Here is a 14,630-nt window from a genome sequence, read left to right on the forward strand (position 1 = left end):
GCTGCAAAAATACTTTTTAACAAGATTTTATAAGGATGGATTTTTACACATCCTAAAGCTTTGGAGTATATTTTAAAGAAAAAAATCAAGTTACAAACTAGTATGTTTTAACCATTATGTTTAATAAAGCATTAAGATGATTGTTGTAGCAACTATTAAATTAGCATGTAGGCTTGTTCTGGAAACAAATATTGAAGAGATTTGTTTTGGATTTATTGTTCTTTGTTATTAAAGTAAATAATTTTAAATGGCCTTGGTTTAAAGTAAGCTATTTTTCCTGAAACACTTTTTAGGAAATATAATGTACAATGAATATGGTTACATATTTTAATACTATGTTGTGTGTCTAGAGATACAGCATGGAGTCCACTAGATCTACCATCATTAATTGCTGAAAATATTCCTATGCAACAAGAAAAGATCTTTTGGAAAGCACTGCTGGTGTTGCCAAGTTATGATGATTATCCTGCTGAAGATCCCAGCAGGTACTGCTTGAATTGAGACAATGCAGGAGAGTCAGAGTTAGTGTGTTGACTGTGCAGTTCTTGGGTTGAATACGGTATTGTTCCCACTCATATCTTGTTCGTAATAATATGCTGTTATCTAAACCTGCAAAGAAGTGTTTCAGTTGTTTAAGTTCATGACTTCAGTTTTCTAGGTCAACTTTCTTTTGGCTTTTAAAACCTCTTTTGCTATTTCTTTCAACTGCTTACTAATGTCTCACTTATTTGGCCCATTTGCCACATTTTCAATTCCCAGAGTTCTCTGCTATCACCAGGGGAGAGCTTTTCTATTTGTTGCAGGAACTCCAAGGCATATGTGCTTTTTTTCCTTGCGCATTGTTTTCCTGTTGTGAGAAAGATCTTTTAATATTTGGAGGCTAATTCCCGTTATTGCCTCCTGTCTTCCAAACCCATGGATGAAGAACAGGAAGAGGTATTATACTGACTGGCCTCCATAGGGATGGCTTGCCAGCAGTAGGGCTCAAATCTTTCATGTCCTCATTTCACCTTTGAATTTAGGAGAAGAATTTAAAAAGTAAATCCTATTTAATTTATATTTGCATTCAATGAAAATTAAGTTCAATTAAGGATATTATTTTGCTCCCATATATTTGATGTTATCCTTAATGCTGTCACATTGAACATTACCTTTTGGAGGGGTTTTGGAGGCTGTACTTCAGATTGTTGTGCATCCCTGGATTAAACTCTTCAGGTTATATGCTCCTAGATTGGAGTGGCAGGAACAGATCATTTTTGGAGCAAGTGTCTGGAAAATACTTGCTGTATAGTCTTAGATAAAATCTAGAGAAATTTTGTAGGACAAAATCATTACGCTCTGGAAAATGAATAATCTTTTTCATGTTTATAGCTTGCAGGCTAGCATTTGAACACACTTCCTGTTTTATAAATACAGGACAGGGAGGAGAGGATTACAACTTAGAGGACAGTATCTATGTCACTAGCCAATGTAGACAGTTGTCTTTGGATAGCCTGTAGGCTAAGAATTCTTATTAGTTTTATATAAATAAATTTCAACAGCTGCATTAAAAGTGGCTTAGTATTGCTGTAGGTGAAGATATCCCGGTGAGCTTATCTTTGATTCTGGGCTTCTCATTGTATACTTTTCTTCTTCTTTATAATAACAGCAGAATGCTTCTTTTCTTGTCTTTTCTCAGCACAAAACTCTCAGACTGGAAAAGTAAAGGCTATGGTATCTTTATGCCATATATACAATCAATAAAGTCAAGTAATACTAAATGGTTGGTTAACTTAGCTTTAAATCCCATTAAATAGCAATAGCACTTAGACTTATATACCGCTTTATAGTGCTTTACTCTCTAAGTGGTTTACAGAGTCAGCATATTGCCCCCAACAATTTGGATCCTCATTTTACCCACCTCAGAAGGATGGAAGGCTGAGCCAACCTTGAGCCTGGTGGAATTTGAACTGCCAAATTGTAGGCAGCTGGCTGCAGAAGTAGCTTGAAATACTGCACTCTAACCACTGTGCCAGAGGCTCCTTAAACCTAGTAAGGATATTTTTTCTCAAAGTAAGCATGTATGGGAGTAGACTTCATTTTTTTAACTAAATAAAACTTGAGAAAATGAAGAAATGATTGAGAAAATACAAAAAATAGACAAGAATACAAAAATACAGCAGAGACATTGCAATTGCAAATCATGCTATATATTTCCACTATTTAACAATAGATGTTGCTTATATAGCTAGCATGACAACTATAAACAAGAACCCTAAGATTTTGCAATAAGACAAAAAAATCTTTAGGAGGAAATCTCCCTAAATGTGGAATAGAGATATAAATAAGGCTTGAGCCTCTTCAGTGATTGAAAGTAATGATTAGGGTTGTTCTCACTGCACACTATTGTTGCAGGTTCTATAGATTTATTTTCATGAGTCTACCTTCAAAGTCTAATTAATATTAAGTAAATATATCTTCATAATTTTATACCATTTGATAAATTAATGTTTTGTATGATAACAAATATTTTAACGTTTTAATTGGACATAGTGCTAGGAATCAAATCTGTGATACAGTTCTGAAAGTATTATTTCTTTTCTGGTTATAGAATTCTAATGGAATGGTTGAAAGCTAAATTTCAAATCAACAGAAATGAAAAGGAATCTGCATCTCAGGCAAATAGCAGAATTCAGACACTTGCACTGCATACATCTCTCCAATCACAAGAAGATCAAGAAACCTGCCTTAGTGTGTGCATAAAGGTGTGCTCAAGTAATAATTTTATGATGCCACTATCTTAATAGATAATATAAAACACAATCTGTTTTGGGCAAGGGCAGTACCCTTCTCTATTCAAAGTAGCTGCAGTAATTTGAAGATTTACTGGCAGGACATAGATAAAGAAATGAAATCCATAATCAGAGAAGAGGGTCTTGAACAGAGCCTGTGGGTTGATTGCTACTTTAGTTCAGCTACGCCAGAGTGAAAAAGAAGTTCAGAAATAGAAGCATGAGAACTTAAGTCTGGGTTAGTTGTTAAGGGCTAGGAAGACTCAGGTTTAAGTCCATCTACATCCATGACAACGCTCTGAGATTTTGATTCACTTCAAGACTGGTGCGTTTAAATCAATGTCTCCCAACCACGACCATTTCCAAAGGTATGGACTTCACCTGCCAGAATTCTTAATAATGGCCTTGCTAGCAGTGGAATTCTGGGAGTTGAAGTCTATGTGTCCAGAAATGGCTAAGGCTGGGAAACATTAGTTTAAATCTTACTAAAAATTATGACACTAGAATACAGTGGGCTTGCACCTGGCTTTATTTCAGCAACTAACTCCCCTTTTTGAGGGAGATAGGTGGTTTAGAAATATAAAATAAAAATAAACTTGCCATCTGAATGTTTTAAAAAATTCTATTTGAAAGTTTTAAAAATATGAATCCTTGGACTTGTAATGTTTTTGAGAACTTTTAATAACAAAATGTACTGCAGAAATGCTTCTGAATTTTAAAGTGGGCAGTTTTGTGCTCTTTCTATAAATGGAAATAAATTGTTTTCCATGTCCTGTGTAGATGGCTTGTGGAACACTTGGCACTTCTGAACTTGAAGACCCAGAAACTGTGAAAGAACTTATTGGAACTAGTGGGCTTCTTCTTCTTCTATCGCCTCAAGTAAGAAGTGATGATCCTGCAGACAAAGATGTGTATTGGCTTTCAGCCTTACTTCAGCTGAAATGGCTCTTTCAAGCAATACCTTTCCAACCAAAACTACCTCTTGTGGTTCTTGTCCCCAGTCTTGGAAATGAGACTGTGAAAAAGGAAGTAGAGGAAGGTATGTGTAGAACTTTGAACTAATATAAATCATTTATGATAATATCCAAGATAGAAATAAATTGAATTAGCTTATAAATAATGTAGAGTTTAGAACTCTAAATAGAAAAACTAGGTTTTTGTCAAGAAAAGCTAGAGCCGAATCTTTTCAGGATAAGTTTTTTAGGTGGATGATAATATGGGCTGGTATTTTCCCTTAAAAAAGGAGTTGGCTAGTATTAAGCCTCCATAAGTACCTGCTGAGGCTCTCATTTTTCACCCTTTACCTACTAGGGCTCTTGTGTTAAGTGCTGAAGGTTGCAAGGGACTAGGAAAGGGAAAAGAAGTTCTGTGGTTCTCGTTCAGGTGAAGCTAGTTCTCTTTCTTGAGCAGAGGAAAAGTTAGTGCATGAGTGCAAATCAAGTAATTAGAAGCTTGTATACGAGACTGTATATGAAAAGTTTTCTATGTGCATCTATATGTAGGGAGAGCAAATTACATGAATATGTACATGAACATGCTAATTGATCTGTCCCCTAGAATTTGATATACTTAAATCTTTAAAGATTACTGACCTCTAGCTTAGACTGTTCATATAGTTGTCCCATCTTCTTCCTGTGCATGTCTGGGGGGGGCTAAGAAGTTGTGTCTCAGCCCTAGATGCGACATAGACCTAAAAATATTTTTATTAAGATTGCTATGGCAACAGAATCTTGCAAATCTAAATGTGCTTCCCTTCCTCTCTCTTTTACAGGTACTCCTTGACTTACAACAATTTGTTTGAAGTTACTACAGCAATGAAAAATGTGATTTATGTTCGATTTTCACACTTACAACCAATGTAGCATTCCCATGGTCATGTGATCAAAATTTGGGTGCTTAGCAACTGGCATGTATTTATGATAGTTGAGAATCCCAGGATCATGTGATCGCCATTTGTGACTTTCCTAGCCGACTTCTGACAAAGCAAAGTCAATGGGGGAAAGCCAAATTCATTTAATGACCACATGATTCACTTAACAGTTACCGTGATTTACTCAATAACCATGGCATGAAAGGTCATAAAATGGGGTGCTACTCACTTAACTGCATTGTTTAACAATAGAAATTTGGAGCTTAACTGTGGTCATAAGTCAAGGAATACTTGTACATATTATATGGTTTAGGGAAATGCGTTTGAGATGTTTCATAATCCTCTCCCTCACCTGGGTTTAAACTGTGTTTACTGTTGGCAGTAAAATTTCTCTCCCTTCATCTTTGTTCTCTGCATTATATGACTAAAGTGAAACTTCTTGTTTTCAAAGGTTTGATGCTGCCTGACTTGATTTCAGCTAAACTTATATCAAACTACAGTGTTGTTGAAATCCCAGATTCTATCAGTGATTTGCAGGGTTCCAGCAAGGTAAGATCTTTCTATGACTGAAGTTTGTAATCCATGCCCAGAACAAACATGTCTTTTCCCAGGAACCCATTGAAGCAACAAAGGGCAGCTGTATGATTCCTGGAAAGATCAAAGTTGTTTTAAGGAATTATTGACAGATGCTCCGTAGGCACCCGTACATGGAACTGAAACACTTTTGTCTTGCATAAGTCTATCAGCTGTTACAAAAGGACAACATTGTTCTTGACTACATTTTAAATATTGCATTTAATATCAGTCTTTTTAGAACAAAGTAAAATTTTCTCATAATGAATCCTGGAAATAAATTTGTCATCTGTTTCTGATTCTTGGAAACCAGCGTTTTAAACCCTATTGACATTTTTTTATTTTTGTTTCTTCATATATTTATGATTTTTGCTCTTCGATTTACTTTCTGTTTTTCTGTAGTTGATTACTTGATCTTTTAAAGGAAGTATTGCATACTGTAAACAATATTAGAAAAGATCAGATCAACATACTGACTTCTGTTCCATTCTTCATGGGAATAAAGGTCTAAGATGTTGGCTAAAAGTTCGACATTTAAAAAAAGAAAATAGTTTTTAGATGCAAAAATGGTGGTGTAATATTAATGCCACTGGACTGGTATATGAGAGACCCGTTGAAATCCATGGAAGGTGACTTACTGTCTTGAGCCAGTCTTCCTGTTAATCCAACAACTTCAAAATGTTGCTATTGGGAGTGGGGAATGGGAGAAGGAATTGCTGTGTATGATGCCTTGACTTTCTAAACAAACATAAATCTAATAATAAAATAGTACAAAAGAAGAGCTGGACTAAAAGGTCTAAGCAAGAGTCTTAATCTGAGAAGGATCTGACATAGGATTTGCTCTTTGCCTTTTTCTCATGTCAGGTTGTGAATTTGTTACCTCTGCTTTTATCCACAGCTCTCTAAGGCAGTACAGTGGTTGGTTGCTCAGTGTCCACATTCTATCAAACTTTGCTGTCAGACCATCATGCAGTACCTTGAAGATGGCCTTCACTGTAATTTCACCCAGACTTTCTACCAAGATAAGTGGGAGAGACATATGGCTGGGTTACCCTCTCAAGACCCTAGCATCATAATAGAGCTATACAACAGTGTGATACAGTTCCTGGCTGAAGTTGCCACTTCAGAAGATCTCAGGGATTTGTCCTGGCCTATAACCGAATTTGCAGAGGCTGGAGGCAACAAGTGGCTTCCCCACCTCCAGTGGAACACACCCAGCCATCTTGCATGGCTAAAGAAGGCGCTGCTGTCCTTTCAGATTCCGCAGATGGATGTTCCTCCTTTCGGTGGTAAGAACCTTCTATCTAAGGGCAGATCACAATTTCAATGTGCACACAGATATAAAATTGAATAAGCAGGGATGGGTTAATGTGTGTCTTGAACGAATTACAAAGATTAGATTTCTTGTAGGCATCTGAATAAAATTGGGATATAAAATAAAATAGAAACTGTGATTTCCCCATTTCCGCCTAGTAAAATAAATGTTTTTCTATTTCCCCTTCTCCCAGCTCCCTGGCTCCCTGTTTGTGCCATGATTTTCCAGTATGTGTCCCAAACGGCTAGCTCTCGTCAGACCCAGGAAATACTCCAATCTCAGGTAGAGAATTTGTTGAGCAACATTTACTTGAAGTGGAAGGATCAGAAGCATGCCAACACAGAAAAAGATGGCCCTTCTGTTTGGGAAATTCCTTGGGATCATATCTTGGCACTGTGCATTAATCATAAATTGAGAGACTGGAACCCTCCTCGCCTTTCAATAGCACCAGGTAATAAAGATCCTTTGAGCATTTCAGTTTTGTTACAGATTTCTTCTTAAATTGTATTTGATATATTAGTTTTGGAACCCTAGTTTTTAGTACAACATCGTTCGGGGAGACATGGTCAAGATGTATAAAATTGTTCATGGCATGGAGAAAGTGGATTTTTCCTCTCAAATGTTTTTCTTACTGAAATCACCAGGGCTTCAAAGATTACAACTCTTAAATTTTCAGTGTTACCACCAGTTTGGAGGTAACATTTTTTGGTAGCTCTGATTTGGGAAATGCTTGTGATAATTGGGTGCCCAACCCTTTTCAGATTAATATTAATAAAAATTCATGGGCTTGAAACACAATCTTATTTAAATTTAATATTAAATTTAATTATTATTGACTAGTCCCACCCCAATTTAAAAATCTTCTCAGTAGCAATTCTAGAAGCCTCATGGAGGGACATTGTTTTTATGCTCTAAAAATCCCATTGTGCTTCTTCATAAAGAAAATGTATGTTTTCAGTGTTTTGGTTTAACCTCTTTTAGATGTTGATATTTTAAAAAATATCAAATATTGGTTAGATTCACATTGAGAAAAACAAGTATTTATGCCATTAAGAGAAAAAGTTACACCAACTATTTTGTAGCGTGTTCATAAAAATTTCTGAAAGCATTAAAAATTCCAAGCTGATTTATTTCCATTTTAAATTAATTTTTCTACTTTATTTTGTGCAAGAAAAAAATCTGAAAAAATAAAAAACATGAAAAAAATTGCTGTATTCTTTTTATAAAAAATTATTAAGCATACTCAGATTTCATTATAAGTGAAGAGGTAAAAAATTTGTATTGCTGTTATATTAAATATTTTTATTAATTCCTGTATTCTAAACTTTCTTTGAAATGTGATGGATTGGGTAGAAAAATTAAACAAATAAGCTCTCCAGTTCATATTCTATATCTGCATAGATTAAAATAAAAGGATGGAAAGATAGATTTGTTGTTTATCTCCCTGCTTAGTTAAGCTAACATGCTATATAAATTGATAAAATTTTCATTTTAAGAATAAAGTCCCTGGGAGTTAGGCAGTATAAATAAATAAATTATGATAAAACTTGGAAAAATTTGCTTATTGTTAATTTCCTGATGGTTGTATTTTTTTGCATCTTTTAGAAGCAGTTACTAAAGATGGACAGATACATGTATACTTTTTAAAGGAGCAATTGCAAAAATTCATTTGTCCTTTCTCATGGGAGGAAGCCAGATTAAAAACCCAGAAGGAGATCCAGCAAAATCAAGAAAGGTAGGATTGTCTTTTTGTATAAGTGTTGTATTTATGAACAATGGATTTCTGTTTAATTGCTTTTTATCTTAAAAACTAAGTGTAGCTAGGCTTGGAAATAAGTTATTTTTATTATTACTATTGCCCTGAGTCCCTTTCCTTTCTTCTTGATTCAATATCCTTATTCAGAAGTAAGTAAGTATTAACATAAGAAAAGGTAATATGATGTACTTTGTGGCAAAACTTGTAAATATCAATGAAGGGGAGTGAAACAATGATTATTAAGCCATGATAATTGACCAGTAACCCTCTTTAAGATGAGCCATCTCCTCCTGGGGAAGAAGGAAACTGAGGTCCACTCTGAGGAATTTGCAGATTTTTTCAAAGACAAAATTGCTTGACTTCATTCCCAGTTAGATGCCAGCATATTTGCTGGTCCAGTGCAGGCTCTTGGGGCAGGTTCTTGCCCTGTTATGTGAAAATGTTTTGAATCTGTTCTCCTGAGCCAAAGGAAAGGTATACAAGCACCTGTGTTTTAGATCCATGTCCCTCCTGGCTTGTGAAAGCTTCCTAGGATGGGACAGGCGGGCAGACTCTGGCAGTGATTAATGCTTCCTTATAGAAGAGGGTAGTGCCCCAGCACTTTAAGGAGACTGTGGTTCACCCTCTTTTCAAGCCATTGCTGGATCCCATCCTGTTGGATAATTTCTGACCTGTCTCCAATCTTCCCTTTTAGGGGAAGAATATTGAAAAGGTGGTTGCACGACAGCTCTAGAGGTTTCTGGATGAAACTGATTATCTATACTCCTACCAGTCAGGATTCAGGCCTGAATATGGGACAGAAAGGGCATTGGTCACACTTGTTGATGATCTCTGGTGGGAGGGGGAGTGGGGGTAGTGCATCCATCCTTGCTCTACCTGACCTCTCAGTGGCTTTCGACAGCATCAACCAGGGTGTCCTTCTGAAGTGGCTTCAGGGGTTGGGAGTTGGGGACTTTATGCTATCTTGGTTCATTTCTTTCCTCTGTGGCTCTCTCAGTTGGTGTTAATAGGAGGTAAGAGATCCAGTCCTCACCCACTGCTTTGCAGGGTCCTGCAGGGATTGATTCTCTCTCTGCTCCTATTCAATATATACTTGAAGCCGTTGGGTGAGATCATCTGTCACCATGGATTGAGATACTACCAATACGCTAATGATACTCAGCTGTATAGTTCAGCCCATTGTGAGTTAAGTGATACCGTGACCTCCCTCTCGCAGTGCCTAGAGACTGTTAGAGGTTGGGTGGGAGTGATGGGTTGAAACTGAACCCTGGCAAGACTGAGTGGCTCTGGGTTTGGGGTTCTTTGGTCCGTGGACAATTGCCATCTTTAGTCTTGGCTGGGGTGGCACTGCCCCAAATAGACCCAGTGCATAAACTGGGAGTTCTTCTGGACTCATGAATTCTGTTTGAAGAGCAGGTGACAGTTTTGTGTTTAAGTGATCGTCCACTAGGACCATCTCACAGTTACTGTTTTTAAGCCAGATTTCGCCTAATGTGTATTTGTACCTTTGGTTTGGTTTGGTTTGGTTTGGTCCTGCCTAGGTGTAAAATTTTGCTTTTCTCCATATTAAATTTCATGTTGTTGGATAGGGCCGATTGTTCAAGTCTGTCAAGATCTTTTTGGCTCTTGAGCTTGTCTTCTTGGGTGTTGGCTGTTCCTGTTAGCTTAGTATCATCTGCAAATTTGATGAGTTTCCCTTCTATTCCCTAATCTAAGTTATTAATGAAGATATTGAAGAGTATTCAGCCAAAGACTTAGGTGCAATTCAAAGTACCAGTTGTTCCCTGTAAAGCCGTACATGGCAGTTGGCCTGGTTACTTGTGGGACTGCCTATCTCCCCAGTATCTGTCAGAAGTATGCCTTTTTTTGTAGCAGCACTTGCCCTCTGGAATGGTCGTTCCCTCCCCCCCGAGATCTGGATACCCACCGTCCCCCTCCTACCAGTGTTTCCAAGGGCCTTAAAAACGTGGCTCTTCAGTCATTTGGTGAGAGTGAGTGAAGCCCTCTTGGATTACGTGGGTTGGTTTCTTTTTCCTTCCCGCTGGTATTCATAATCCTTGCCATCATTTATTATTTTACTTTGATCTCTCTCTCTTTTTAAATATTTTTACTTGTGAGATGCCCAGAGTCTTTCGGAGTTGGATGGCATACACAGTTTAATAGTAATATTAATAGCAACAATAACAGCTATGTTTTCCTGTCTTCTAGGTCTAAATTAAAGACTGTGGCAAAACTGTATTCCCCTTTGTTATCTCCAACTGAACATTGTATCGATGAAGAAATTAAAAACAACAAGGAACTCAATATTTCTGGTAGAGATCTCACACTGGCAGTTTCAGAAGTAGATCTTCTGCCAGAATGCCTGTCTGTCAAGCTACAGTTGGAGAAAATAGAGAGTCAGAGGTAAGATTTCTCTCTTTACAAACATTGACAAGTGCTAAGAATGGGAATATGAATGGGTGGAAAGAACAGAAAAAAACATAAAACAATGGGATTCAATATTCATTCATTTAGTTCTAGTTCTGATATTCTAGTTGCTTAGAGTTGGGATGCAGCAAATCAAATCAATCAATACATAACATTACAAGAGGAATAAGAGAATAATAATATGGAAGGAAGAAGGAAAGTTGAGAAAGATGATAAAATTGAAAATGTATATTAGAAAAGTATGAAAAGGGTTTGTACAAATAGCCTGTGCTGGCTGTGTGGGATATTAGGTGGATTAAGTGGAAACAGGTTATATATGCAGAATAGAAAGTGAAATAATTAAAATGTACCAGAGCATTATCTCAATACATTAGGTATTGTCACCAGTACCCCAGTCTAGGGGGTATGACCTAAAGAGAAACAAATCACAGTCTCAGTCACCTAGACTTGAGGGCTGTAATACATATGTTGAACTTCTGTTTGATCAGCAGCCATATATTTGTCATGATAGGGTATTGCCAACCAGAAGACTGCATATTTTTCAGGTTTTTAAAATAGTAGGTTCAGCCCATGGTGAAATGCTGAAAAGTATTTTATTGAATAAATCTTGAGAGTTACAGTTACAGAGAAAGCGAAAGAAAGGTATACCAATCTGCATCTTTTCAGATTATCAGATTCCCAACAAATGGTAATACATGTACACCTAAAAACTGACATCTAGTTGCACAGCACCTCCTAGAACACAGGATCTACAGTGTGGTTCAAACTGTCTGAGGCCTTACCAACACTCCCACACTTGGAGATCTATAAATCACAAGATTATCAAGAATCTTGTGACAACCAGGAAACTGAATTTTAATCCCACCTTAAACATGAAAGCTTGCTGGATAGCTTTGGGCAGTCAGTCTCTCAGATCAATGCACAGGGTTCTTGTGTGGGGAAAATAGGAGGAAGAACATTGTCTATGTTTTGTTTTATGTTATTTGTAAAAAAACAGGACAAAGGTAGGATTTTAAAAATCTAGAAAAAACTTAGAAATATAGAATCATGGGGCTGGAAGGAACGTTGGAGGTCTTCCAGTTCAATACCCTGCCCAAGGAAGGAGATTTTATACCATCATGGATTAATAGATATCTAATATTTTCTTGAACGTCTCAAGCAATAGAGCACCCACAACTCTGGGAGGCAAGCTGTTCCATTGATTCATTGTTCCTGCTGTCAAAAAATGTCTTAGTTCCAGGTTGGATCTCTTCAAACCCACCACCAAATTTATGAAATGCCTTATAGCCCATTTTTCAGTGGTAAAGGTGTAATACAGTTTGATTCCACAGGCATAGATATTTCTCCTACACAGTGGGTTAAACATAATGCTCAGACTTAACATACTATATATATGTTCTGCCCTCTGTCCTGACTAGATTTGGAAAGAAGTCTGTTCTATAGATTCCTTAGAGGAGCAGGCTTGTTGAATATTTCTGTCATTATGCTCTTTCAAAATATATGTTTTCAAAGTCCTAATTAAGTTCCATTTGAATTCACTCTTTCTATTTTCCTCAAGATTTTATCCTTTAAACTTAATCTTTGGTGACGTCGGCTCTTCTGGGCAAATCTCTGAAATCTCCAAATATTACTTGTGTGTATATCAGTTTTTTGAGATAGTTCAGACAGGAAATCAAAATCACAAGTACCAATACTTCTTTTGTGATTAGGTTACAGTAATTGAATCTTGCAAGTCTGAAAGCGGATTCCCTTCTCCCCAGCTTTCACTTTTCAGAGAACAAGGAGAGTTCTTTGTAGATAAACCACTATTTAAATGCAAACCTCTGTTTGTTGCATTTATTCCTGGGTTGTCTCACATAGTCACACTGTGCACACTCTGACAGTATGCTGCTTGCCTATTTAGATTTCAGCAAGGCATTCGACAAAGTAGACCACAACCTACTTCTCAGTAAGCTAGAAAAAAGTGGAATAGATAGCACCACCACTAGATGGACTCGCAACTGGCAAACCGGACTCAACGAGTAGTCCTTAATGGGTCTAAGTCTACATGGAGGGAAGTAAGCAGTGGGGTGCCACAAGGTTCCGTCTTAGGCCCAGCACTCTTCAATATCTTCATTAACGACTTAGATGAGGGAATAGAAGGGGAACTTACCAAATTTGCAGATGATACTAAGCTGGCAGGAATAGCTAACACCCAAGAAGATAGGCTCAAGATCCAGATGGATCTTGACCGACTATAACACTGGGCCATATCTAACAAAATGAAATTCAATGTAGGGAAAAGTAAAGTCCTACACTTAGGCAAGAAAAACCAAAAGTACACATATAGGCTGGCTGAAACCAGGCTCAATAGCAATAACTGTGAGAGGGATCATGGAGTCTTAGTGGACAACCAGCTAAATATGAGCCAGCAGTGGTGTACAGCCGCCGCCAAAAAAGCTAATGCAATCCTAAGTTGCATTAACAGAGGGATACAATCAAGATCAAAGGAAGTACTAATACCACTCTATAAAGCCTTAGTAAGACCACACCTAGAGTGCCGCATCCAGTTTTATTCACCACATTATAAAAAAGATGTTAAGACTCTAGAAAAAGTACAGAGAAGAGCAACCAGGATAATTAGGGGACTGGAGGCTAAAACATACAATGAACAGTTGCGGGAACTGGGCTTGGCTAGTCTGGTGAAGAGAAGGACCAGAGGAGACATGATAGCGGTCTTCCAATATTTGAGGAGCTGCCATAGGGAGGAAGGGGTCAAGCTATTTTCCAAAGTGCCTGTAGGCCAGACAAGGAATAATGGAAACTGAACAAGGAGAGATTTAACCTGGAAACAAGGAGAAACTTTCTGACAGTGAGAACGATCAACCAATGGAACAGAAGTTGCCCTCGGAAGTTGTGGGAGTGCCATCACTTGAGACTTTCAAGAAAAGATTGGACTGCCATTTGTCAGAAATGGTGTTGGGTTTCCTGCTTGTGCAGGGGATTGGACTAGATGACCTACAAGGTCCCTTTCAACTCTGATTACCTGTTATCTGTTATTTGGAAGCTAATCAGCACTGAGTGCTTTAATATGTTTTTCCATTCCTAATTTCAACTTGCCATACCTTGAAGCTAGCTGAATCACATCTGATTCAGAGCAGCCTTCTGAGAATGGAACATGGGTAACTTTGGTTTTAGTTTCTGTGTTCAGGGAGTAAACTAAACCATATCCTTGTTTGTGTGATTCAGTTTTTTAGGTTTGCTGTATCATTTCATATCAATTTCCTTTCTCTGTCTCTTTTTTATTACAGGCCATTGAATGTGAGGTTGTAGGATGCTAAACTTTAAATACCTATATTTTAAAATGTCTTGTGATCTTTACCCTTTTAGTATGATGATGATGATGGTCTAAATTCATTATTAATCTTTTTGAACCTCTGTTGAACTGTCATGGGAAGTAATCAATTTTTTGTTTGTGTTTCATTTTCTTTTGTCTAGATTTGATGAACAACTGCAGCAATTATTAGTTAACGATTCTGAGATATTCCAGGACACCTTGCCTCTGCCTCTTTATCTTCCTGAATCTCTAGTATCTATGCCCCAGATTATTCAGCCATTCACCAGAATTCCAAAATCAAGAAGTCCAGATTTAGAGGTAACCTGTAAATTAAAATATAATGGTGATGGGCTGCAATATTAGACACTCTATTCACTTCCCTTGGCCACCCTATTTTTGAGAGCTGGTGCAAGACAGTTACAGGAAGGAGCCAGAAACAATAACATTAATTTCTGCCCAATCTGATTGTTAGATATCCTCAGAAAACTATAAATCTGGGACTTTTATTGAAATGGAGCTGCTATGATTAGGCCTTGTATTGTGACTGCATCAAAACCACCAGATTTGAGTTGGATATGATCTGCAAGAACAATCTCAAAGCT

General features: G+C 37.3%; 1 protein-coding gene across 1 annotated transcript in view; it reads left to right on the forward strand.

The window, feature by feature from the left end:
- MCM3AP (minichromosome maintenance complex component 3 associated protein) overlaps positions 1–14,630 on the forward strand; it is a 50,892-nt gene that overhangs the window by 33,346 nt on the left and 2,916 nt on the right. Inside the window, exons 20-28 of the mRNA XM_026707600.2 lie at positions 351–485; positions 2,591–2,744; positions 3,552–3,810; positions 5,093–5,190; positions 6,113–6,503; positions 6,723–6,980; positions 8,135–8,264; positions 10,494–10,688; positions 14,190–14,346. Coding sequence (XP_026563385.1) covers positions 351–485; positions 2,591–2,744; positions 3,552–3,810; positions 5,093–5,190; positions 6,113–6,503; positions 6,723–6,980; positions 8,135–8,264; positions 10,494–10,688; positions 14,190–14,346 — 1,777 coding nt within the window. The remainder of the gene's footprint in view (positions 1–350; positions 486–2,590; positions 2,745–3,551; positions 3,811–5,092; positions 5,191–6,112; positions 6,504–6,722; positions 6,981–8,134; positions 8,265–10,493; positions 10,689–14,189; positions 14,347–14,630) is intronic.

Source organism: Pseudonaja textilis, chromosome 1 (assembly GCF_049901715.1).
Source record: "Pseudonaja textilis isolate UNSWEBS1 chromosome 1, rPseTex1.2, whole genome shotgun sequence".
Taxonomy (NCBI): Eukaryota; Metazoa; Chordata; class Lepidosauria; order Squamata; family Elapidae; genus Pseudonaja; species Pseudonaja textilis.